Raw genomic sequence first — 27,065 nt, forward strand, 5'->3', positions numbered from 1 at the left:
GCAGGTGTTAATGTTCTCATGTACCTGCTGCATTTGTCCTTTTAGATAGTAGTGGTTATGGGTTTGGAAGGTATTGTTTATGGATCTTTGGTGAATTTCTCCGGTGCATCATTTAGATGGTACAAGATGGCGTGAATGAGTGTTCGTTGTAGATGGAGTAAATGTTCATGAATGTTATGCCAATCAAGTGTTACTTTGTCCTGGATGATGTGAAGCTTCTTGCTTAATTGGTCAGGTCAGATTTGTCCCTTTTTTTGTGTAAAGGACATACCTGGACAACGTTACACATTGTCAAGTAGACGCCAATGTTGTAGCTGTACTGCAACATTGTGGCTAGCTACGCAGCAAGTTCTGAAGCATAAGGCATTAGTGTAATTGCTGGAGTTTTGTCAGGGCACATAGCTTTTGCAGTCTCCAATGCCCTCCAACTGTTTCTTAATGGAAACCAGCAGGAGTTTTCATTGTCCATGTTTGACCTCATGTCATGAGATTTCATTGGGTACAGAGTCAATGTTGATTACTCCTAGGTCAACTCTCTGTCGACTGGAAATCATTATGCCACTATGTCTGTTGGGTCCATCCTATCGGTGCAAGGATGATGGTATTATCTGGAACATTGTCTGTAAGGTATGATTCCATGAATATGATTATGCCAGGCTGTTTCTTGGCTAGTCTGCAATTTTGGCTCTAGCTCTAGTTTAATGAGAATGAATTAGGTGCATACCAGGGGACAGGACTATAGTTGTCATTTCCATTACCTTAATGCCAAGTGGTCTGTCCAATTTCATTCTTATTTTTAAACTTTCTAGCAGTAGATACAACTGAACTTACTAGCCATTTCAAAGAGCAGATAATTGTTAACTACACTGTGGTAGGTTTACAGTCACATTTAGGCCAGACCAGGTAGATAGTAGCTTTCCCTAATGCTCCTGACTCATTCACTCTTCATCGAACCAATGTTAACTTTGTTAAACCCCTGGCTTGATGGTAACAGTGGAGTGGGGGTATGCATTTATCATTTTACTGTCAACTGCAGATTTTTATTGAATTCAAATTCCACCCTCTGCGATCGTAGAATTTGAATCCAAGCCCTCAGAACATCACCCCAGTCTCTGGATCGTGAGTCAAGCAATAATACCATAAGGTGATCACCCCCATTGCAGGTTTAACATGAAAGCAGGAAAAGTTGGAAACTCTCAGGCAGGCAGCATTCTCTGGAGAGAGGAAAGGAGTCAAACACTTCAAGTTTCTCAGAATAATATTTAATTTCTGCTTACGGAGGCGCAGTAAATAATTAATCCAACTCGAACTTTTTGGATTAAATCATTTTTTCTAAAGAAAAATCCCAATCAGCCAGCTTGAAGTGAAAGTGTTGGTGAGGCGGGTTCAGGGAAGCCAAGGCCAACTTTTGGCTACAGTTGGGTTGTGCGCGGCCCACATGACGTCACGCACTAGCGGGGCCGCGCCGCGGCCAGCTGGCAGGGTGCGCGCTCCCGTTCTCGCTCTCCCCACCGCGGACCCACCACCACCACCGTCACCGGACCCCGGCTTCAGCACCCTGCCTGGCGCATGAGCTTCCACTGGGGACTTAATCGGTGGCTGTTTGAGAGGTAAACATCTCCTTGATGGGTTCTGTCTCTGCAGGTATAAACATATATTTTTGTCGCGAGGAGTTAAGTAAGAGCGCGGACGGGTGAGACGGGACGGAGGGAGGGATACTGAGGCCTAGGTTAACGGAGGTGAGCGCCTAGCGTTGCGCATGTGCACGGGCCGCACTGCTCCCTGGGACTTGTAGTCCACCGTGACCGCGGCTGACAGTTTGGGAATGGGGGATTGAAACTCCATCTCCCAGGGTGCAGCGGTCGGCAAAAATTCTCCGCCCATCATGGTTAGCACAACTGGCTGGGTTGCAGTTGGAGTTTCTTTGTGACTCTTAGTCTCTTCAAGTCTTTGGTCCGTTTAGGTATCCTAACGGGCGATGGTGAGTTGCTTTTCGGGCTGGTTTATTGTCGTCATTGTTGTCGTGGAATCAATAATCTCACCGTCACTCTGATTTGCGAGAAGCATGCCTGCCATATGGTTGGATGCAGTTTTGATTCAAACCTCCACTACCACGAATTCCATAAGTAACCGAACAATCTAGGGTTGTTTCAATCACTTACGATGTTGCTTTACCCTTAGTCGGTAACTTCATGTGATACTACATCTGTGAAACTTTTCAGAGAACTTTAAGGATATTTAAAGACGATGCAAACCCAATAGCATTAAGAGCTTATTGTCATAACTACGAGTAATGTCTCGCACGGTTTTTCGGGTGAAGGTATGTCACCTGTATCCAAAAGAGAAATTAGTTAAAATGTAGTGTTATTGCAAGATCATTAACTTCGTAACCCAGAAAAAGTGTTTGGATCTTCATCCTGTGTTTTTTTTTGCCTCACACTCTCTCTCAAACGCATGCAATGATCCCAGCAAGGCAGTTTCATAAAAGTCCTCATAGTATTTCCGTGGTTGAAATAGCAATATTTTGATTTAGTTAGAATGATTTTTTATTCCAAAACAGGTTAAGCTGTTAAGCTTACTTTGTTTCCTTGTATGATGTATTTTGTTTTCCCTCAATTTAGCATTCTTGCACATAATTGATTTACCCAACAACCTTCTCAAAACGTGCAATTACAGAGCAAATTGTGCATTAAAATACTTAATATGAAACTGACTTGTGCATAATAACCAATCCAACTACCTGATATTTAAGTCTTTTTATTATATTAATAAAAATATATTTCACTAATCTTGAATTAATTGAGGAGTGAATCATACGTGAACCTACATTGAGACAAACTTATTTAAGAGCAGAACTTTAGAGAAGTTGTACCTGCATGCTTTGATCTAATAGGTATCAATATTCTGACAGTTTTAAACAGTGTATAATCACTGGCACCCTCTGTTTAAATGGAAGTGTTTTGGTAATGTATCTCTGGTATGAGTCAAATGAAGTATATTCAGGAAGCCTCAGTGCATCTGTCCTATTTTAAGCAAAATGCAGTCATTGTTAATCTGAATGGATCCCTGAAGTCTATTTCTATATCATTTATGCTGCAAATTGATCATCAAAGAGACCCATAACTTCCAAATGCATGACATGTCACTTTCTTTATTCTACCAATTCAGTAGGTGGCCAATATATAATAAATTGGTCATTGTGCATACGTGTTCAGAAATACATTTTTCTGGTGGGCATGGAGACTGACAGGAGCTCGTGAGATGCAGATAAATTTGAGTCAATTCTTCTTTCAATTTTTCTTGAATTGAGTTTGGAATTGCCTACATTCTATGTCATGGGGAAACCAAAAAACAAGGATTACAAAAAAAAATCAAGTACAGAGAATGACCCAGATTATTTAACTTGGCTCAAATCTTGACTCAGTGATAAATAAATGGCACGAGGTGTTCATTAGGTTTGCACTTGCTCCAATACTTTTGCACTGGAACTTGTGCTTAAAAATTCATTTCACCATGGCACAGTCAACAGGAGATCTGGAATTTGTCCAAACAGGACAAGCAGATGTGATTGTTTAAAGACCAACACATTAGAAGAGTTATTAATGAGTAGTGTATATCTGATCCAAAAAATGTCAGGATAGTTAATTTTAATTTTGGACTAAGCATATAAAGGAAAATAGGCAGGATTGGAAAAATTGAATGAAGCAAGAGAAGTAAAATGTTTTTAAAATTTATTTCCATCTCTTAAGATCTAAAGAATATAGCTGCGCACCTGTGAAACTAAATTTTCAGTGCTAGATTGCTTGTTTGTCAGTAATTAATATTTATCACATTATTAAAATTTGACTAGCACTGGAGTGGATAAGTCCAAACATTTTCTTGCAAGATTTCTGTATATCTTCATTGTAACTGCAACTTTGGACTGCTCCAAATATTTCAATGGCAAAATTACAGTCAGCATTCACCATTAAAACTTCTCTGAAACTGGCAACAAATTCTGCTATCTGTGTGTGTGTGTGTGTGTGTGTGTGTGTGTGTGTGTGTGTGTGTGTGTATCTAGATACAGAAACCCAGAAGTTGTCAGTGATTCCACAGTTGGATGCACAATTGAAGTCTTCCCAGGTTGTCATCACTTATCAATCATTGAATTGAGAGTTTCCACTCTGAGGGTCATAACCCTGCTGTAAAAAAAAACGTGAAGATATTGCCTTTTATTGAATGAGATGTAATCGATTCTCAATAGTGTTCAAAGTTTGTGATCACTGCGAAACAGCCAAAATGACCCTGAAAGAGTAATTTTATATTTGTTGAATTCATGTTTCATTACTCTGATCAATTCTGCATTTTTATTAATCTGATATTTTAATCCTGTTTGTATATCTCAATCACTTACTTTACTAGCTGTAACATTTAAGAATTAAAAGTGAAGGGATTCAAGTGTTTTTTCTTCTTGCTTTTCCAACTGCTGGAATACTTCAGTATTATTGAACTCCTTGTTGATGTCACTGTGGCCGGACACCTGGAGAGTCTCACAATGGCACACAAGATTCAAACTGATGTTGGGAAATAAGAAATCTGCATCACAAAGTTGGCTAGAGTTTTAGAAGCAGCCTTCTTCAGAGATTAGACATGATCATCATTGCTTTACCTCTAACTACAGACTTCAACCACTGTTATTGGAGCTGCTGAAGGAATAGAGCAACTCAAACTGCAACTTTCAGATTTTTGCATTTAATCGTGTATGAATGGTCACTCTTTTAGATGTGTAATGTGTTGTCAGCATTGATAGCCTCACATTTTTACCTCCAGAATATTAATTCTTGTGTCTAGCCAGGTGTCTGAGAGTTGCAGAATCATTCATTTCTCTGACATAAACAGCTTTTAGATTTATTTGCATATATGAGTTTGGCAACTCATAAGCTTGTAATAAGTATGTAAATTTTGCTTGTCAGACATTAAGTTTTTCCTGTTTTATTCAAATTGGCTAGTTTGATATCGTTGGAGTGAGCTCAGACGCTGAAGAGTCAGCAACAGGGTGCTGCATAAAGGTTGATGTTCGGGTATCTTCAATTCAGTTAAATTCTTCTCTGTACTCTTGAGTATAAAACTGTAAAAAGTTTGTTATTATGGATCTAAGACTTTCAGTTAAAAATCACCTTTAGTGCCAAAAGTGTCCTTGTGCTCAATACGTATCCCTTGTATTTTTGTAGCTCCATAGTAACACTCTTATAAATTAGATCCGAAAATCATAAGTCCAAGCTTTGTTTGGTAGTGTTGAGCACAAAATCTAGACTAATACCAAAGCAATTCTGAGGAAGTGCTACAATGTTGGACTTGTGATATTTCATTTGTGATATTAGAATGAGACCATGTATGCATGCAATGCCATTTTGAAGAGCAGAAGCATTCTCCGACACTCAGCCAATACTTATCCCTCAGTCAACTTCACTGAGAAACATCAGCAGTTATCTTATTTGTATTTGTGAGATGTTGTGGTGAATAAGTTGACTGCAATGTTTGCTCTACAACAATTGTCACTTCAGAAGTACTTCCGTTAGCTTTGATTTGTTTTTAAACATCCTACGTTTGGAAAAAGCAGTGTACAAATGCAAGTTTGTTCTAGTATTTGAAGACAACTTGCTCCATAGCATTTCCTTTATTTTGTAGGATAGAGAACTAGAAAGTGAGTCGGTGGGTCTCTAAATTAAAGTTGTTGTGAGCTTAAACAATCACCTTATTTGTAAAGTTTGGAATTTTATTGAACTATTTTATTTGCAGACCAACACTGATGGTGGTTCCCAAGGTGATGAAGCTCCAGCATCTCATTGCAATTGGTGTTTATTTTTTCCTGTGGCATCAGTGCAGCACGTGAAGAGGACCACGTGTTCTAGGGGCAGTATGTGGTATTTTCATATATCATTTTGCTTTTCTTACTAAATACCACTGACTGAAATGAATAGTTATAAATGTGTAATAACCTATATATAGATTCAAATGCCTGCATAATTTCTCCCGAGAAGTGTTCATGAGCTTTGGAGTCTCCACTGCCATAGAGCAATGAATAGCTGCAAATCTCATTAACTCTGTTGCAGAAATTTGATTAAAGGCTCGTTGGCCTGATTTCTGCAGGGGATATCTGAATGCCCATTTCCACATGATGTTTAGAGGGAAGGGACAAAAGCCTTTTAGTTTTAATGCTGTGAACCTTTCTGTAAAAATTTGTCCATCTTGGATTTAGTGTTACTGCCTGCTTTGTTTCCCCTTAAGTTTAGAAATGAATGAATGAATGAATGAATAATGAGATCCATGCTCATGTTTGCACAAAGAATTAACAGACATTCTACCACCTGAGATGGTAGAACTGAGCAATGCAGTGATTCATTGTTGCTTGTTACACAAACAAGAAACCTGACCCCAGACTTAGTCGAGTGCTGTCTGCTTCATCTCGTGTCTTGCATTACGTGAAGTTGCTTGCACCATCATGGAAGCCTATTAGAGTCATAGTCATACAGCATGGAAACAGATCCTTTCGTCCAACTTGTCCTTGCTGACCAGAGATCCCAATGTGACCTAATTCCATTTGCCAGAATTTGGCCCATATCCCTGTAAACCCTTCTTATTCAAATACCCATCCACATCCCTTTTAAGTGTTGTAATCGTACCCGTTTCCACTAATTTGTCTGTCAGCTCGTTTCATACACGCACCACTCTGTGCATGAAAATGTTACCCCTCAGGTTCTTTTTAAATCTTTTTCCCCTCTCACCTTAAACCCATGCCTTCTAGTTTTGGACTCCCCTGCCCTAGGGTTATTCACCATATCCATGCTCCTCAAGATTTTAATAAACCTGTATAAGGCTCTGTATTCCAAGAAAATAAAGCCCCAGCCTCTCTCTATGACTTGAATCTTCCGATCCCAACAGTATCCTTGTAAATCTTTTCCACATCTTCTCAAGTTTAACATGCTCCTATAGCTGTTATTTCACCAGAGATGCAGTGAAAACTCCATTTACTTGTGTACAAGGATTTGCTCCTCACTTTGAGAAAGGTAATGCTGTTGAGACAGGAATTAATCCAAGACAGTTCTTGACCACTGAATTCTAATGATGGAATTGCACTTGATATTAAAACCTCGAGGTGTAAGAGGGCGGATTTTAAACAGCCAAAGTGCCAAAATTGTTGTTACTGTAACTCTTTGTAAATACTTTGTAATCAGTCAGTTTAAAGATGTTGTTACACATCTCTGGAGCAAATGGGACTTCAAGCCAGGTACTCCTGGCTCAAAGGTGGTGGCACTACACTGCAACAAGAACCCTTTTACCAACTGTACACTCAGGTTAATGCTGCAACATTTGTGTTTGTGGTAGTGATGGGAGCTGTTTAGGACATGAGTCTATCAATCAGGACTCAACAAAAAAACGACTGAATTTTTTCCTGTTCTGAGACCAAAGCCACTTTTGTAAGAAAAGCTTGCATATCATAACTTCAATTTGATGAATGCTAGGTAACAATTAATTGCAGGCAGTTGTCAGTCCCAATCTTTTGTTTTCGTTGTTTACAATTCTGTGTAAATTCCTCAGTTGGATTATTGGTGGGTAATGCAAGGTCAGTCTTTCAAGACCAGTGAAGTTGTGAATTTCCTGTAATTGATTAAAAATAGCCTCATGATGCTTTGTGATAATCAGTTCAAAGTTTCCTTTAGCCATACCAACGCATACTGAAATATTTTCACTTGTAAGGATTTTATGAAACTTTTTTAGATAGAATGTCTGTTAGATTGCAGTAAGGAAATCAATGCTTAAACAGAAATGAATTGTGAGATACCAGTAAATAAGTAATCTAGTCATGAGAATTCTGATGACTCACATCAAATGCTCTTGTTTTGCTGTTATGTTTTATTGTCTTCTATTATTTGGGCAATTTTTATATTTGTTTATGCCTTGTATTTGAGTTTGAAGCACAAAGCATCATTATCAAAGATAGAGCTGGTAGCGCATAGTATTTCAGCAATATGTCACTTTGGCTGCTTTAATTCTTATCACTTGCATTTGGGGATTTTATTTTCAAGTGTAATCATATTTTAAAAACAAGTAAGCTTTTCTGTAAGAATTCCAACCCCTATTTGATACTTTATTCTCATTTGGGATAGGTCAGGTCAGTGTATTTCAGTTCCGTTCTAGCAATGTTGTTGTATCGTATTTAAGTTGAAGTGCCTAATTAATTTTAGTTGGATGCCAAATAATCAAATAAGTTCATGGTTGTTATATAATGAAAAGGATTGATTTTTCAAAAACTATTAATTATTTGTTTTGTATTGAAATAATAGAAAATATTTTAAGTTTCTTAACATTAAACATTTTCCACTGTTTATAAGCAAAGTATTTGAAAAGCCAAATTTTCATAAATGATTGAATTAAATTACTGCAATTAACATATCAGTTGAAACATTGTCCCTCAGATTTCCATAATGTTCAGTTAAGAGGCTATTTCTCATGGCTTGAGACTCTAGAACTAAAGGGCACGTTCTCAAGAAAGGAGCACAGCCTTTTCAGACTGTGGCTTGTGAATCCATGAAATTCTCTAGCACAAAGAATAGTGGATGTTCTGACAGAGTGTTCTCAGGGCTGAGATTGGTAGGTTTTTGAATTCTAGGTGAATGAAGGAATGTGGGGATCAGGTGGGAGAGTGGTGACGCAAACTCAAGGGGCCATATGGTCCATCTGTCATTCTACTTGTCAAGTTCTAATAAGCTATAAATTGACTCTTGTTGTCTCGACCAGCAGATTCTTTGATAAATAACTACCTTTAAAGAGTAATTTGGGAATGGAGGAAGACCAAAGGGAGGTGAGTTGGTTGAATTATTTTGTGATAAAATTTTTTTATATTATTCATGGGATGTGGGCTTTGCTGGCCATGCCAGCATTTATTGCCCATGCCTAATTGCTCTTGAGAAAGTGGTGGTGAACTATCTTCTTGAGCTGCTGCAGTCCAGTTAGTTTGGGTACACCCACAATGCCTTTAGAGAGGGAGTTCCAGGATTTTGACCCAGTGACGCTGAGGAATGGCAATATATTTCCAAGTCAGATGGTGAGTGACATGGAGGCTAACTTGTAGGTGGTGGTGTTCCCATGTATCTGCTGCCCTGAGTTTGGAAGGTGCCGTTTAAGGAGCCTTGGTGAATTTCTCCAGTTCATCTAATAGATGGTACATATTGCTGCTTCTGAGTGTTAATATTGGAGGGAGCGAATATTTCAACCCATTTAATCTGTATCACCAAAAATACACTACTATCTACACTAGTCTCATTTTCCCATGCTAGGCTCATGGCCTTGAATGTTATGACATTTCAAGTGTTCATCCAAGTACTCTTTAAAGATTGTGAGGTTACTTGCCTCAACTATTCTCCCAGGCAGTTCATTCCAGAGCCCCCACCACTCTCTGGGTTGAAAAGAATTTTCCTTAAATCCCCTGTAAACCTCCTACCTTTCGCTTTAATGGTGTGATCCCTTGTTCTTGATCCTTCAACTAACTCTATGGAAATGACGCTAATAAATCAAACTACTTTCAAACCTCTTGAGTGTTGTTGATGCTACACTCAACCAGACAAATGGGAAGTATTTCATCGCACTCCTGACTTGTCCCTTGCATGTAAAGGGCAGGCTTTGTGGAGTCAGGTGATGAGTTACTTGCTGCAGGATTCTTTGCCTCACACTTACTGTTGTAGATATAGTATTTATGTGGCTAGCCTAGTTCAGTTTCTGGTCAATGGTAATCCTCGATCTGGATTGTGGGGGATTCAGTGATGGTAATGCCCCTGAATGTCAAGTGGTGAGGGTTAGATTCTGTCTTGGAAAAGATGTTCATTTCCTGGCACTTGTTACTTGAGAGCCTATCCTGGATGTTGTCCAGGTCTAGCTGCATTTGGACATGGATTGCTTCAATATCTGAGGAGTCGTAAATGGTGCTGAACATTATGCAATCATTTGTGAATATCCCCACTTCTGAACTCATGCTGGAGTGAAGTAATTTCTGAAGAAGTGAAGATATTGGCCTTGAATACAACCCTAAGGAATATATGCAGAGATATGCTGGACCTGAGATGACTGACCCCAACCAGTGGAGAGTTTTCATTCCAATTCCTGTGGCCTCCTTGAGGCCACGCTTAGTCAAATGCAGCCTTGATGTCAAGGGCAGTCACTCTCTTCACCTTCATAATTCTGCTCCTATGTCCATGTTTGAGGGCGCAATAATCCTGTACTCTAGGCATGAAGAAAACACAGCCACGGAGTTATCCTCATACTCAACAGATACTTAGAACAAGTGGTTAGTTGGATGGAAACCAGTAGACCATTACAGCATCACTGTCACATCCCATACCAGACATACCAAAATCGATGACCTGCAATTTTACACATCAACATAAGCTGACACAGAAGGGGAGAAAGATTAATTGTCCTATGGATAGCAAGATGTGCTGGATGAAGTTCTGAGCTGTGATATAAATTCAGTGATCTCAGTGCTAAGCTTAGGAGCAATCAGCTGAACAGTACAATTGAGCCCTATGGGTCAACAAGCATGCTTTATGGAAAAGTGAGGGTCTGCTGGTTTTCTCCAACAGCAACGGGTTCAGTATTCAGTGTAACTTCAAGTACAAGTGCAAAGACATGGAGATTTCCAAATGCTCAAGTCTTGAATGAGATTGATTTACATATGCATCCTCAACAGATGGAGGGTGACACTGTAATATATTGGGACATGTCAAATTGCGGATATAGGATCTAAACACCACTTTGTGTGAGGCATGATCCACTTGAAGCTGCAGAAAGTAATAACCACTGAATCACAACGGTTTCTGCGACAGAGAAAGTAAAGAATAAGAAATGTCAGACTGTTTCCAACTGGCCTTCTGACAGATTTGAAATACTAGAGAGGTTGGACAACACTGAGGAGCAATGAAAGATCTTCAAAACAAAAGAACATGTAGAAGATTGGGAGGAGGAAGAAACCCAACAAAGAATGATGGATCACTGACCTAATGTGAAAATTGATTAAAGAAAGCTGGTACATGGTAAGGAGGATGAGAAAACGAGCATTGAGCAAAAGCAAAAAGCATGAAAGATAATGCAGTGACTGACAAAAATAGTGTACGTTTGAAATGTGAGTGACCTGGAAATGTTTAAAGTGGCTACTGCTGCCGTTGAAATTGGGCTCAATCATTTGTCAGTATTTAAATCAATACTAAAACATTGCAATTGCTAAGTCTATTAATACCGTTTGATTCCAGCATGGCATTATTTTGAAAACATCTGTTGGATTTAACAAGACTGAAAGTTATGAACTGCTTTCAGAACTTTAAAGAACCTAAAATAGCTTTGTTTTGTCCTTAGGCAGTGGCAAGTCTGACACCCCTAGCAGTATCTGCTGATGATCCACAGAACATGTCAGATGTTCAGCAAAACTTATGTAAGTCTTTCATATTTACTTACCAAACAATAAATACGGTAAAATTAAGGTAACAGCAATGTCACCTGGGTTAGTTTGGTCATTTCATCAATAATACCATTTCCATGAAGATATTTCAGTGACTTAAGATGGTCCGTTGTTTAATTACGTTCCTTTGTGTACTTCTTTCCAGTTACTGGTTCCCTACTTACTTCATCCCCTTTAGTCTTTTCAGTGTTGATGATTTCTGTGGATTTTAGCCCTTCACCTAATTTTTCAATTTTGCCTATCATAGGCTCACCTCCTTTGCTGTAAACATTTAGCTCAATAAGTACATGCCACCATTGCGCAAGAGCAGTTTAGCTATCTGTACTTGTGTGGAGAGGAGTAATTGCAATGGAAGAAATATTCTTTTATTATCTCATATTTTCTCTCTCGCGGTGAAGGATGAATATAATTTGAGGTTTTGGTTTATGATAACATTTTAAAATGCTACAATTGATTTGATGATCTTTAAGTTTATTTTGTTTACCAAAAAACTGACATTTCAAGTTTAGTGAGGAGTTACTCAGCTGTAGGATCCGTTAGGTACTTGGTACTTGATGAGATTTCCCTCTTCTGCAAGAAAACTTTAGCAGGAGATACGAAATAAGTGCAATCAATGGTCACCTTAACTTACAAAGAAGTTGAACAGATTTTTTGTTAAATGGGTCCTTTAAAGGGCATGGAAATTAAGGTTTGTACAAAGTTGTTTCAGTCATTAATTTTCTAGTGGCCCCCATTGCAGGCGGTACAGTAGCTCAGTGGTTAGAACAGCTGCCTCACGGTGCCAGGGACCCAGGTTTGATTCCAGCTTTGGGTGACTGTCTGTGTGGAGTTTGTGTGTTCTCTCTGCCCCTGTGTGGGATTCCTCTGGGTGCTCTGAGTGATTGGGTTAATTGGCCATGCTAAATAGTCTGCAGTGTCCTGGGATGTGTAGGCTAGGTGAATTAGCCATGGTAATTGTGGGGTGACATGGATATGATGAGGGTGTGGGTCTGCGTGGATGCTCTTCAGACGGGCCATTGCAACCTTGATGGGCTGATGGCTTCTTTTTGCACTGTGGGGATGCTATGATTCTAGAAGATGTATTCTGGGTTATATTTTCATTTATTTCAGTACGCTCATCAGGAATGATCTAAGCCGGGAAATATTTTTTCAACCTTTAAATCATGCCTGTAGTTTTAATTGACACTTTGCAAGTATGTAATGGGGAAAACTGAGTTAATAAAACACTTTAACATTTAGCAAACACTTTAACAAAAGTATTGAAGTTCAGTGTCTTCCGTTATTATTCATGGCCCTCATGTATGTTGCAGTTGCTTGGAATTTAAAACTTCTGTCTTAGACTAGCAAAAATTCCCTTTTTGGAAAAGTATTATTTTGATAACCTTATGTTTTCAATGTAACCAAGCCTTTTTTTAAAATGACTGAGGACATGGCACTGTTGGTGGCTGCAGTGTGTTTTTCATACTTCATAGTTGCAGAAAAATTAAGTAGATGTGTTTCCTTACTCATCAACCTTCAGGATGCAAGAAGAAAGCAGTGTTTTACTTTATTGTTCCTCTCTCTCTTTTAGCAGTGTTTATTTAGCAAATGATTTTAATAAAAATGTTGATTTTTTTTTTCTGCTGTTTCTTTCAATGAGCAAACCGTAATGGGAATTTGGGTATTATACATCCAGGCCTGAGTAGGTGTTCATTTATTCAAAATAAACATCATCAGTTTTGATGATCAATTCATCAAACTCATCAATTTGTTTGTGCAATGACTGGAATGCAAACACCTTTATTGGAAGTAGAAATATTTTACAATTTCTCAAATGTAGTTTTGAGTTTAATTAGAATATTAAACTGAATTTACTGTATCAACACATAGTTCATATGCTGCTGCTCACAAAACATTTGCACAGGTTTGTTACACATGACAACAGTTAACTTGGACCGATATCCCTTTCTATAAGTCTGACATGGCTTTCAAGGTCAATTAATACATTGCAAAAATAACATGTAAATAACTGAGAAAAATTACTCAAAACTTTACACATTATTGTGAACTTGGCCTCTAGTCCTGGTTGTGTCATTCATTTTGTAGGAATGTTTTTAAGAAGATTTGTACAGCCTCCTACAATTGGCAGTTTGAAGTTGCAGTATAGCGTACTTTATAATGCAGCTCCCAGCTACAGTTTTGCTGGCATCTGGCAGTGTGTTGGATAAATTACTGTAACATATTTGTTTACTTACAGCAGATGAAGATGCTTTTAAACTTCTGTGGGAGATGAAGATGCGAAAAAGACAAGGGAAACCAAATCTTCCAGACACAGTTACTGAACTTGGCACAGAAGATGGCTGTAAAGTCTATCTAGTTGGCACAGCCCATTTCAGTGAGAGTAGTCGAAAAGATGTTGTAAAGGTAATAATGAGAAAAGTTGTAATTTTTTAAAATATTGAATTTGAACAAAGGATAAATGCTGAAGCAATAGAATCTTGACCCTTGTAGGAACACAACATGTATTATGAATGTTCAAATTTAATCCATAACAAGGTTGGTCCCAAAAGCCAATTTTAAGACCAGAATTATTTTATTCAGGCCGGAGAGGTTGTGTACACTTCAGTACCTACATTCAGCTTTCCTCGGTCAAATTCCAGTTAGTGATGTAATTGATATAAAAAGTTCCGTTTTTTTTTTGTTGGGAAAATCACCATAGTTGCTTCAGAAATTTGGGCAGCCCTTTAACATCCTTTCTTTGCTACTGATGATTATTCCAGAGCTATAATCTGTATGACACCGCAATATTTATGACAAGTTTTTAAAAGAAATTATTTGTAATGAAGAATCAATTAGGTCAGGAAGAATGGAAAGAGTGCAGTTTTGTTAATGATTTGTATAAATGATTTATGCATTTTTTATTTATTAAACACAATGAATTCTACATGCTCTTGTGGCTCACTGTGTCTTCCATGTTATTACTGTAATCATTTTGTCATGCTGTACAAAGTACAATCCATAATTTAGTTCGTTAACACTCTGTTACATCAGAAGTAGTACATTGATCAGAATGACCCAAAGTTACTCAAGTAGATATGTGTCTTGACCATTTTGGATGAGTGGGATCCTGCTGTGTTTGTATTATCACTGCACAAATTAACTTTTGTAAAATGTGATTTGAGAACGTATCAACTAAATACTTTTACTGAGTTAGGTGATCTCAGCTGATGGAATTTTGCATCATTAGACAGCTTCAGATAAAAAGTTGCTCTTGTATATTTCCCTTATTCAGAAGAACAATTGGTGCAAGATAGGACAGGAAAAAGTCTTGATTCCCTACTGCTTACTGTTGTGGAGCCATGCCTGCTTGATGTGGACGCTGGCTGAGTGCAGGATTGGGAATGCATAAAGATGGGCACGGGATTTTTACATTGAGCACCTGTCAGGGTGAATCAAATTATTTTGAACATTTATATTGCTAAAATTGTATTAATAATCAGTTGTCCAGATATATACATTGAGTTGCAATTGAGTATAGTCCTATTACAGATTGCTGACTAAGCTGATACAGCGCTATCATTGGTAAGTGTGTTATTCCTATGCAATGAGTTCACATTAGGCAGTTTACAATACCAGACAATTTGTGATGGTGCAAAAAAAGACAGAAACTGTACACAGATGTAAGTTTCTTATTGTAAATAGACATTTTTATTTATGTCTATCAATCAAAATGTCTGAGTATGTTACACACACTTTCTTGAAATATCATGACTGTTAATGTAGGCAAATTCAGTAGTGTTCTGTTACCGACATATTAAATGTAGAGCAGCTCATGGAATCCGTTTAAATAACCGTCAAGGTAGTGACCGCATGTTAATAACTTTGACCTGTTACAAGCATGTTGGTGTGTTTATCATTTTGTAATTTTGTTCCAGACTATTCAAGAGGTACAGCCAGATGTGGTGGTTGTGGAACTATGTCAGTACAGAGTCTCCATGCTCAAAATGGATGAAAAGACATTATTAAAGGAAGCCAGAGAAATTAATCTGGACAAGTTGCAACAAGCTATAAAACAGGTAGTCCGTTCAGTCCGATTTATCTACGTTTAGTACATAAAAGGTTGGTTTGTAGCAATTTTGCTAGTTCATCTTTATATTTTGCACTTGTTTACATTGAATTTCATTTGATTCCCATACTCTAAACAAGAAAGATATCAAACCAGTGGAGTTAGCCTCCCTGTTCAATAGATGTTCAACACAAGTGTTAGTTATGTCGAAACAAGAAAACCATCACTACATCTTTGCCAAATTCCACATTGGATGAGGTACCCAGCTATGATATGAAATTCCTCATCAGTGAACTCGATGCTCAGCTTGTTTGCCTACACTAATGGTGAAATGGTATTAAAATCTGTTTTGCATAATTTATCCTTGTGCAATGTCTTCCTTGGCCTGATATTTCCATGGCTGCTGTTGTCCATATGATGTTTGTTAGAGAGTATTTACTCATATTTATTTCTTCTCATCCTAAATCCATTTTTCAATCCTAACAATATATTTATCCAGCTTTTTTAGAATGTATTTAGGGGACAGTGTTAACGGTGTTTGCCAAGAATTTATTTGTTTGAGGACAGGTAATTCCTTCTGACTTCAAGTCTTGCCTAAAATGTGCCAAACATTCATATTATCCATTGTTGTCTGGATTTTAAGGATCTGGATCTTGTGTCTTGAGTATCTTTACTCCTCTGAAAATCACTTCAATCCCAATTTAAATATGTTCTAAATTCCAGATGTATTTTAATATGTTTTTGAACATTAAAATATTTTCAAATCCTCAATTCTATATTTTTTAAAACCTAAGGTTCAATAGCATTTGTTTGATTTTAACATTATTATCTTTAGTTTTGCACTTTTTATAAAGTTAAATAACATCTCGTTTAATAACATTTTCTTTTTTGAATTTCACCACGTGTAAATTGACTTAGCTATCGGATTCCTTTTGAAGATGAACATGCTGAAAGCAGGCAGTATCAAAATCATTTGTAAACAAGTTAGACTAATGAAGTGACTGGAGTAGGTTTTAATTTTAAAATTGCGCTTCATTGTCCTAAGGATAATGCTTTTAATACATCTACAGCATGCCGCAGTGCATTCTGAATTGTCATTTCATTGACTTAAGTACCAGACACACATACCTGAAATGCGCTGCGATAAATTATCCAGTCCCATCAATCCTCACTTTCAAACCTATCTGATGACACTCTGAGCTCTTGAATTGGAAGTTTGCAGGGTTTATGTCTTATTTCAGCCTATGGGTACATAATCACTGGGGTATATTGCAGTTTGAGGTGTTGTCCTTTGGATAAAACAGGCTTTACCTTAAAAGATGCCAATGCACTGTTAACAGAAGGGGAGGATATTTCACTTCAGGTCACATCAGTGTTACCAAAGCCAAGTTAACAGATTTTTCATTCTGTTGTTGTTTGTAAATTGTGTTGCCAAAAAAAAAGATTGCAAATGAAAAGTAATTTATTGCCTGTAACACACTTTAGGCATCTTGACTATTTGAATGACACTACATACATCCTGCATGTTTCCTTGAATTCCCTCTCTCTAACCTGTATTTTCCTTTGCTCTTTCTCTCTCTTTCTTTTGTCTCCTTTTTCTCTCTATCACCTCTTTCCAGTAAATGCTTAATGACACTCCTGTACTTTTCAGGTGCACAGGTTTCAGTGCAGTTCCAGTAATTTTTTTTAAATAGCCCAGTAAACCTGTCAAAAAAGATCTTTTTCTTGTTGAATGAATAAATGGATTGTTAAATAAAGATTTTTACAGATTGTCCATGTGAGGACAGTTATCTGTAGATATTGGTATTTTAAACTAGCTCCATCAATCAATAAGCAAGAGTCATTGTATTACCATTTGGTAACCTTTTACTGAATCACGTGATGCTTTAGTTTTTGAATATAGTTGTTTATATCTAGTTTTTTTTTGGATGGTTTGATAAGCTTTTTAATACATCTTTGTTTTAATAGAATGGAGTAATGTCTGGATTAATGCAAATACTGCTGTTGAAGGTCTCTGCACACATCACTGAACAGCTGGGCATGGCCCCAGGTGGTGAATTCAGGGAGGCCTTTAAAGAGGTATGCTTTTAAATTGTCAGCTCCTATGTCTTTTGAAATTAGGAAGGGCTCATATACCCTGACTGTGTAGTGACAGTGAAATGAAATAAATTCAAATTTATTTTCTGAGGAATATATTTTAACATTTATGATAAAATAAGCTGTGTTTGAGATGAACATTAATGTCTTACAAATGTGAGTTCTGTTTTTAAAATGAGTATGTGGCGTGGCTGTAATGAATGTCCTATAAGCAATACCTTAATAGTATGTTTTGTTGGTGCTTAATGGGTAAGAAATGGTGGCTAAAACATTGGGAGAATTCAGTGCTGCTCTTTGGATACTCCAATGAATATATTTAATTCATTCTTTGAATATGATCATCACTAGCAAGACCAGTATTTCATTCTTCCTTAATTGACCTGAAATAATAGTTCCCCTTTTTTAACTACCCCAATGTGATTTGATAGAGGTGGCTAGACTTCTTCACACTGTTAACGTGGGGCTGCATTCACACATCTAGGATATACTGGACAAGGATAGTAGAATTAACAAGAAACAAAAATAGAAATTGCTGGGAAGGCTCAGCAGATCTGGCAGCATCTGTGGAGAGAAATCAGAGTTAATGCTTGAGTTGAGAAACCCTTCCTCAGAACTCTGAACAGGGTTCCTCGACGTGAACGCTAACTCTGATTTCTTTGCACAGATGCTGCCAGATCTGATGAGCTTTTCCAGCAATTTCTATTTTTGTTTCTGATTTACAGTATCCGCAGTTCTTTCCGTTTTTATTTAGTAGAATTAACTCACTGAAAGGCATTAGGTTTATGACAGTAAACCATTTCTTGGCCTCAAATAACAGCTTTCTATTATAATTTTTAAAAGAATTCAAATTCTTGAGCTGTCACATTTAGATTTGAACTTGGATTCTCTGTCATTAGTCTAAGATTCTAGATTACTCACCCAGTAGTATTAGCTGTGCATTCCTACATCAGTCCTTGACATCTCATCTGAAAGATCAACACCTTCAACAATATTCCCTCCATGCTGTCATTGCCAGTCTAGATGATGTTCTCAAGTTCTTAGGTGAAACATGAACATTTTGAGTTAAAAGTATTCCCATTGAGCCAAATCTGCAAGAAAATGAGTGGCATCCTCTTGATGATCATTTGTGTAATTGATAGCCTCTTTGAGGAGATTTTGTGATCCTATCAGCTTGTGAAAATATGATTAAGTGAACATTTTGAGGATTATTGCTGAAATTGCATTTGCACAACTACATGCAGAGTATTCTATATAGATAACTTTGACTATGATTTTTTAAATTAATTTCTTAATTTATTTGAATTGTAACTTCAAAAATTGCCAAAAGTGCTGTATTATCAAATGGTGTATGATTGAATAAAGGTTTCTGGGTACAGGATGATATATGAAATGTAAATATTCATGAAATAGGGTGGTAAAAAAACCTGTTCAATCTTCTGTTTCAGGCTGGAAAAGTGCCTTTTTGTAAGTTTCATCTTGGGGATAGGCCCATTCCCATCACTTTTAAAAGGGCCATTGCTGCACTTTCCATCTGGCAAAAGGTTAAATTAGCCTGGGGTCTCTGTTTCCTCTCTGATCCTATCAGGTATGGATAAATACTTCATAATTTCATGGAACTGTAGGCTTCAATCCTGTGATTAATAACTAAGCGTACATTATAAATTGTATTGTTCTGCTGAAATATGATGCATAACAATGTTCAACATCTGAAAAAAACCTGGTAAACTTATCAATATTCTGTAAACATGGATGAAGAGGTCTTTCTTTGAAGTGGTCGAGTTGCACTTTTTGTATTTAGTAATTAACTTAATACGTATTTTCATCACTTGAATCTAATCACGGGATTAATTCCTGATGTAACTGTTAGGTCATGATCATGAGAGGTTATTGGTGATTTTTGTCTCCTTGCAAAAATATAGCAAAATAACATTACATCAGTGTTGTAAAGATAGCTGTGCATTCTAATTCAGTGATTTTTAGGATTTGGTAGAAAAATGTTCATAATTTTTTTTAACTAATCTACCTGTTTCAGTAAAGATGACGTAGAAAAGTGCAAGCAAAAAGATCTTCTAGAGCAGATGATGTCAGAAATGATTGGAGAGTTTCCTGACCTTCATCGTACCATTGTTGCCGAACGGGATGTTTATCTGGCCTACATGCTGAAGCAGGCAGCAAAGCCATTAGAACTACCTCTGGCTTTAGGACGTAAGCCTATATTGAAACTTTATTGCCTGTACTTGGAATGAGTATTGTCATTGTTATTTTGTTTAGCACTTAACTGTCACCAGGGGAGACTTTTATATTTAGCTTTCAGTTGCATTCTAAGAAGATTCCATGTTTGATTTAGCTAATATCAGTCAAAGCAAGAGTAGAGTACTAAACTTTGCCTCATCCAGGGTCTGGTCTATTGCTTGATTGGGTCACTTCCGCCAAAAGTACAAATGTGTGAAGAGAGTGCTTGATGCTGGTTCTTTTGCACTTATTATGCCAGTACTCAATAAAAGGTTAAAAACGGTTGTATGAGACTTGGATTAGACAATAACTGGTTGCTATTCCCCAAGAAATTATACTGCAGTGTAAATCCTGTCTTCTGAGAAATAAGTACTGAAGAAATGTCCTTTTAAATATTCAAGATCCTGCGAAAGCTCTCTGATTGCTCCATAGTTTGCAGATTCTGCTAAATAGCCTAAGCTGGCTTTGTCTTAAAATATGTTGGTATTCCTTTTCTTCCACTATATAGATCATGTAAAGTGGGATTGCAGATGGGGAGAGTTTGGGTGGAAAAGATATTCAGTCCAAAAATAGTACCTCAGTAATTCTTATGGAACTCTTTTCAGTTGTTACAAAGTATGTAGGAAAGAATTCAAGAGTGAAAATCTTAGAGTACCTCCAATGAGTCTCAGATCAGGGCCAGAATTCTCCACAAGCAATTGCACTATTCAAAGGCCATTTTATGAAGTATTTCCACTTCAAAGATTAGGTTTGAGGGGCTGAATGACTTACTCCCTTTGCAATCACCTTGTAGTAGTTGACATGAAGATAAAAGCCCTGAAGTTCAGGCTGGATAAAGCCACCACAAGTTGATGGCATAAATGTACTTATCAGCAAATTTTTCTATAATTTTGTTAAGATCACCTACAGATGCTAATGTGACAACTGTGTAAAACAGTGGATGTAATTATTAGAACTGACGTGTATGCATTACGATTCTTATCGTGTAGTGTAAACAATTACTAGATGTTTAAATGTACTGTTTGTAATAGTATTTTTAATTGGTGTGTCTTACATGATCTTGTCAATCAAGTAATTTAATATAGTTTTCTATGTTATCTATGTTTTCTATAGGAAAATCCTATGTTTTCTAGGATATCCAGCTAGAGGATTTTATTATTGTACCACACTGCAATTATCACCATTGGACCTGATCAATTATTTTTCTGCTCTTTCTGCAGCTGAACCCAGTCAGCAAATACCATCTGTTGTGGTAGGAGTCGTTGGAATGGGTCACATACCTGGAATTGAAAAGAACTGGAATAATCTACTAAATATTCAAGAATTAATGAGGTAATATTTACCATAACTTCTCATAGGCAATTTTGTTTTAAATGTCTGTAGTGGTACGTTGCATTGAAACAAATTTATACTTACTGCACAGTAATAATTCACCAACCATGTTCGTGTATTGCTTCCCTTTTTCATTCAAAACCTAATGGATGACTTGATGAGATGATCTTTTTCTCAAAGCAGAAATATTAATCATGTCCATGGTTGCAAGACCTGAAAATATAAAATTCAGTTTGAAAGTTACCAATAATCAACCTTTGTTCATTCAAAATATAATGAACATTTTACTTGGAAATCACATCTTGGAATTGAATACTCAAAAAGCTGATTTTTCTTTTTAAAATTCATGTCTATCTTGATTTGTTGCTAATTAGTAAATTGTCCATGGTGTTCTATGAAAAGTCCAAATGCAGCAAGCTGTATCACTTGATGAAAAAGACAGGGAAAAGGGTGGAACTAATTGGATTACTCTCTAAGCCAGCACAGACTGAAATGGCCACTTACTGTACTATGCATGTCAGCAGAGATGGTGAAGTGGGTTCAAATCCACCATAACAGCTGGGAGAATTTCAATTCAATAAATAAAAAAAGCTGGAATTGGGTAATTAAAGACCACTGGTTTACTCGTGTCATTTATATATGGTTCACTAATTCATATAAACTGTTTGAGGCATGGTTAGTACGTTTTCGGATGATACCAAAATTGGCTGTAGTCAGCAGTGAAGAAGGTTATCTAATGGGCTGAGGAGTGGCAGATGGAGTTTAATTTGGATAAATGCGAGCTATTGCATTTTGGTAAAATAAACAAGGGTAGGACTTTTACAATTAATGCTAGGGCCCTGGGTAGTGTTGTCAAACAGAGAAACCTAGGAGTTCAGGTATATAATTCTTTGAACGTTGCATCATAGGTAGACACGGTGGTCAAGAAGGCATTTAGTACACTTTCCTTCGTTGCTGAGACCATTATGTATAGGAATTGGGACATCATGCTGAGGCTATACAGGCCGTTGATGAGGCCATTTTTAGAATGCTATGTACAATTCTGGTTGCCCTGCTGTAGGAAGGATATTATTAAATTGGAGAGGGTTCAGAAAAAAATTACCAGGATGTTTCCAGGATTGGAGGATTTGAGTTATAAGGAGAAGCTGGATAGGTTGGGGCTATTGTCACTGGAGTGTAGGAGGTTGAGAGGAGACCTTATAGAGATTTATAAAATCATGAGGGGCATAGATAGGGTGAATAGCCAAGATATTTTCCCTCGGATGAGTGAGAGGAGAAAGATTTGAAATGGACCTGAGGGGCAACTTTTTCGCACAATTTTTGGACATGTCTGTTGTCAGGTATTGTGGTGGAAAGGTAGTACTTTTCAGTTTAACATACACATCTTATAATAATTAGGATGAAGGCTCAATAAAATTAATTTATTGTGCCCCTACAAAGACGAGAAAATTTGCTGTGTTAGCCAGGGCCATCTAATAACTGCAATTCCGTCGATCTTGTCATTGTGTGAAACAAAAAAGTCCATAACCTGCCTGTCATGTTTGTACTGTCTTTGTGCAATGTATAGCTTATTAAACTGTATCTTTTAAAGCAGTAAAATTCTTCTCAGCTCAGTTTTGTATTTGCAGTTTGACTTTCATGATTTCCTTTGTTGCTTCCCCAACTAATTATTTTGTTTTTGTTTTAACAGTGTTCCACCGCCTTCATTAGCTGCTAAAGTGTTCAAGTTTGCAGTTAAAGCAACTCTTATGGGACTCATGGGTTATGGCTGCTACCGTGTGGGAAAAGGGACCATTCATTTAATATTGTCAAGGCCATTTATACAGAGTTACCTCCACAAATTTACAAATCAAATATTCTGAGAGCAAAACAGTTTGAAGATGACCTTTTACTTGGTGATTAAAAGAAGTGCTGATGGCAAATATGCAGGAAATTTTGCATTTCCAGTGTATTTGTTTTAGACTTTGAAGTCAATAACGTGAATGATACATGACATGATGGATGAACCTTCATTACTTAAAAGCTGCACCACCTGGGACAAGAAGTAATCAGTCAGAAAATTTATCAATGCCATTCTGCGTAAAAGCACCTCCCTTTTAACTCTGAGGACTCCTGTGACATGAATGGCTTTATATCAGTCATCAAGTTACTGTATTTTTAATCCCATCAATTTTGGGGGTAGTGGGGAACTTAAATTTACAATATTCATATTTTGAAATATTACAATAGTACTATCTATTTTAATTTAATACAACATTAAGAGACCCATGGTTCAACTGTTGCTTTAAAATCATGTTCAGTGCCACTGAGAAAACCATGTGATTATCTCAGATCATCATTGTAACCATTAACATGGACAGAACTGTTTAGTAACTTTACAGACTTTGATACGAACATTTTGTCATAATGTCCATATGGTAATAGCTGTGCGGTTTACAACTCAAGATCCAAGTAGTGGGTTTTTAGATCTCTTAAAATATTTGTTATTTTTTCTTTAGAATCTATTGGTTCATAAACCTTTTATTCGGATAGGTGATGGAATTCTATTAAAACAAGTAACTATTTAAAATTATTTATGATTCACTCATTCAAACTAACATGCATTCACAATCTTTGTTTGCCCTTTTCTCATAAAGTATTTCAAGCATGGCTAAAATTGATTTTTTTTTTCCCGTGATAATCTATTCCCCTCTTCCATCTCTTGATAAGACAGTGTTAATCAGGTGTTAGATATCTCCAGTACTTTAGTCAGTTTTCCACAATTCATGTGTTATGAGTTATAATGAGTTATTTCACAATGAGGGATATTGCAGACATACCATGGCCTTGTTAAAAATGTATGTTTCCACTTGAGTATGATATTGTCCAGTGCATCGAGAAACTATTCCTGCTGCTCACCAAAATCACAACCAACTTGCTGAGCCATTTGAAATTAGAAAGATACATAGCAGCAAGAAGGTATGAACTGTGCTTTTGTAGCTTCTTTTCCCCCACAAACTCCCATCCCTATCCCAACCTTGTCACGTAAAGTAATGTTAACAGAATTCATCATAGCGAGAAAATGCTGCCTCTGAATAGTCATCAATCTAATAGAAAGCAACAACGGTATGAGGCTTGTAACTGAAGCAAAAGTTTTTAGGCTTTTATGAATTCTATCATGTTATGTAATTTCTATTCATGTTACCACATAGTCATTTGCCATTGTCTCGGTCTGTAAACTTTACTGAATCTTATAGGTTACTTTTATTCAGAATTTGTATCTCTGTTAAATGTCTATTTTCAAATCATCAAGGAATGTAAAAAGTGTTACCTAAACAATATAAACTATGTGCACTTTTTGTGAATCTGCATTGCCTTGATAGTGCTTGCTTGGCTACTTATATTTTATATTTGTAGGACCAGTGTTACCTTCAGCAAGGAAGCACTATCGTCAGGTTAAATTCTGTGATGCAGAATGTGCAGGAAAGTGTTGAGTAAAAAGCAGTAATTTATTATTTCATAATGGAGATATAATTGCACCTTTTTCCTTTGAATAGTAGAATTGTGTGTAATATATATGTTTATGACCATACAATTCTCTTGAAGAGAAAAAGGCTCAATAATCAGTTTTCTGTTAACTTTGGGTGTTTGGGAAACAAGAAATGCATCTTGATGCCTTCTGTAGATGGGTGTGATGAGTACTACAAAGCATCTCTGTTTGTATCTCTGGTGCAACTAAGTTTTTTTAGCTTTTTACAAAATTATCATGGAAATGGGAGGGAGTGAAAAGGTGCAATGAAAAACCATGTTTGCATCAGGAATCTGTACTATCTCCTACATTAAAATAACTACCAGAGTGCTACATATACATTTCCTCTTTGTTGATTTGAGTAAGTTGCAAATATCTTTACAAAAGGAAGAAAATGCATGCTAAACAATGATAAATTAGATTTGGAACCGAATGCAATGGCAGATCCAAATGTAAAATCATGGATTACGAAAGCCTTTGAGATGATATTTATAGTTAGAGTTCTAATATTTAAGTTTTTTTTGTGATTTGAGGGGCCTTTATAATTATTGTCATGCCAATGCAGTGAAGCTACTTTCTGTAAGGCTTTGATAGCATTTTAGAGCAAGTGGAATACTCTTTCCTATTTGCTTTGTTATAGTACCACAACCACAGCAAACTTTTTATTAACCAGCACTTATGAGATCAGGAGTGTGCCTGTTGATCAAATATTCTGGATAATCAAGAGGTATGCATAACTGCAGTAAACTCTGACCAAGCAAAGCTTCGAGACATCAACATCCCTCAAAAAATCATCAACATACCTCCTAAAATAAACATAAAGACACATAGTAAGTAATAAAAATGTAATGCAAGGGGTATACACGACTTTTTTAATACATTATTTACAGCATAAATACTCAGACATCGAAGTAGATTGCAGTATTTGACATATATAATTTTTGTTGGTTTAAATCAATAGTGTCAGTTGGTAAGGTGCCAGTTAAAACAAAGTTTGCTGTATTTAATATTCTTAATACAATTAAATTCATAAATGGGAAGTAATTTAAAATGTATAAGTAGTCAATCCCACAAAAAAGGGCCTTGCTGTTCCCACTCTAGGTTCTACAAACTAAACTATCCGTTAAGCGGTTGGATACATAGCCATATAATGTTTTTCAATTTTTTTTTCCCATAAAGACAAAACATATCTGCTGAATCCCTTCACAATTGAAGTAATTTAAAATGAAATTTGATGTTTAGTAGTGCTTGGGTACTACAAATAATCACACCCTTCTGCTTTGCATATAACTGCAAGGAAGATTTCCCATGGTAGTGTTTCTTTATAGAAACAGTTTGGGGGTTTCCTTATTTTTGAAGCTTTTTACACAAAATATCCACACTGTTTTTATTACAGTATACTGCAATTCAGATTCACCCTGAAAACTTACAAACTCTGCCTTACATGAAAACTTGTTCAAAAATAAAACTGTTACTGAGCATTTTTTGTGATAACATGAGTTGCACGCATAAGTGTGAAAGTTTGAAAGGCACATTATTAATTTTACGCAAATTTGTCTATTACCCATCATAGTAATCTTGTAAAGCAATGTTTTCCAGTTAAAAATAAATGCATTTTATTAAATGCAATGTAAAGATAAAATGCACCTGTTAAGACTACTTACAATCATATTCAGTTGTGACAAAGATCAGTGAATGTAGTCCATGTATATATTACACATTAGAATTAATGAAATTCAAACTCTGTTTGGGGAAGACCAAAATCAAACAAATACATGGATACAACAGCAATGTTGAACTGGCCACTGGCTTTAGTTTTAACAGTATTTTGGCCTGCACTTTCCAGAACATAAATGCTTAACACTACCTATGAATAATTGAAAATGTGAGTGTGATGAGGTACAGCAAGACATTGTTAAGATCATAAATTCTAGCACAGCCATTCCTGTTCCTCAGACTGTTTGCTGAAATGCTTTTTGATTTTGAGGTTACATTCCCTGAAAAGGTGGCTGTTTTCAAAATTTGTACCAAAAATTGATATTTATTGAGTGTTATCTACTGTGTGATGCCTTGCTGGGCTTCAATTCAGCTTCTCAGGTATTGTATTTTGATTTTAAAAAAAAATCAGTGGTTGCAACTTCTCCTTGGTTGAACTTTGAAATATAAAAAGCCATGTTTTCCAGACAGCCTGCTCCGGGGTATGTTTTCTGTGTCATGTGTCTCTCCATTATAATGTAGATATCAAAATTGAACGTTTCTTCAGATTCTGTAGGATTGTGCCTTTTAACAGCTAAACATTCTGGGATATTACAGATCATAATGATAATGCAAGTATAGAAATAAAGTTTTACAGAGATTTTAAA

The 27,065-nt window shown here is 36.6% G+C and overlaps 1 protein-coding gene across 12 annotated transcripts; it reads left to right on the forward strand.

Moving 5' to 3' along the window:
- Positions 1-1,476: 1,476 nt before the first annotated feature.
- trabd (TraB domain containing) lies at positions 1,477-27,065 on the forward strand. Of its 12 annotated transcripts, none has more exons than XM_048610318.1 (11): positions 1,477-1,610; positions 5,779-5,896; positions 8,782-8,842; positions 11,386-11,461; positions 13,725-13,891; positions 15,403-15,543; positions 17,502-17,612; positions 19,076-19,215; positions 19,663-19,835; positions 21,083-21,194; positions 22,885-27,065. In XM_048610318.1, exons 3-11 carry the CDS (start codon positions 8,822-8,824, stop codon positions 23,054-23,056), a joined length of 1,113 nt encoding a protein of 370 aa, XP_048466275.1. In that variant the 5' UTR covers positions 1,477-1,610; positions 5,779-5,896; positions 8,782-8,821; the 3' UTR covers positions 23,057-27,065. The 12 variants fall into 12 exon arrangements, with proteins under 12 accessions (XP_048466275.1, XP_048466278.1, XP_048466282.1 ...); XM_048610321.1 differs by having other exon boundaries at positions 13,728-13,891; XM_048610319.1 differs by having other exon boundaries at positions 1,482-1,644; positions 8,779-8,842.

The sequence above is a fragment of the Rhincodon typus genome, chromosome 22 (genome assembly GCF_021869965.1).
Source record: "Rhincodon typus isolate 14 chromosome 22, sRhiTyp1.1, whole genome shotgun sequence".
In the NCBI taxonomy this organism is placed as follows: Eukaryota; Metazoa; Chordata; class Chondrichthyes; order Orectolobiformes; family Rhincodontidae; genus Rhincodon; species Rhincodon typus.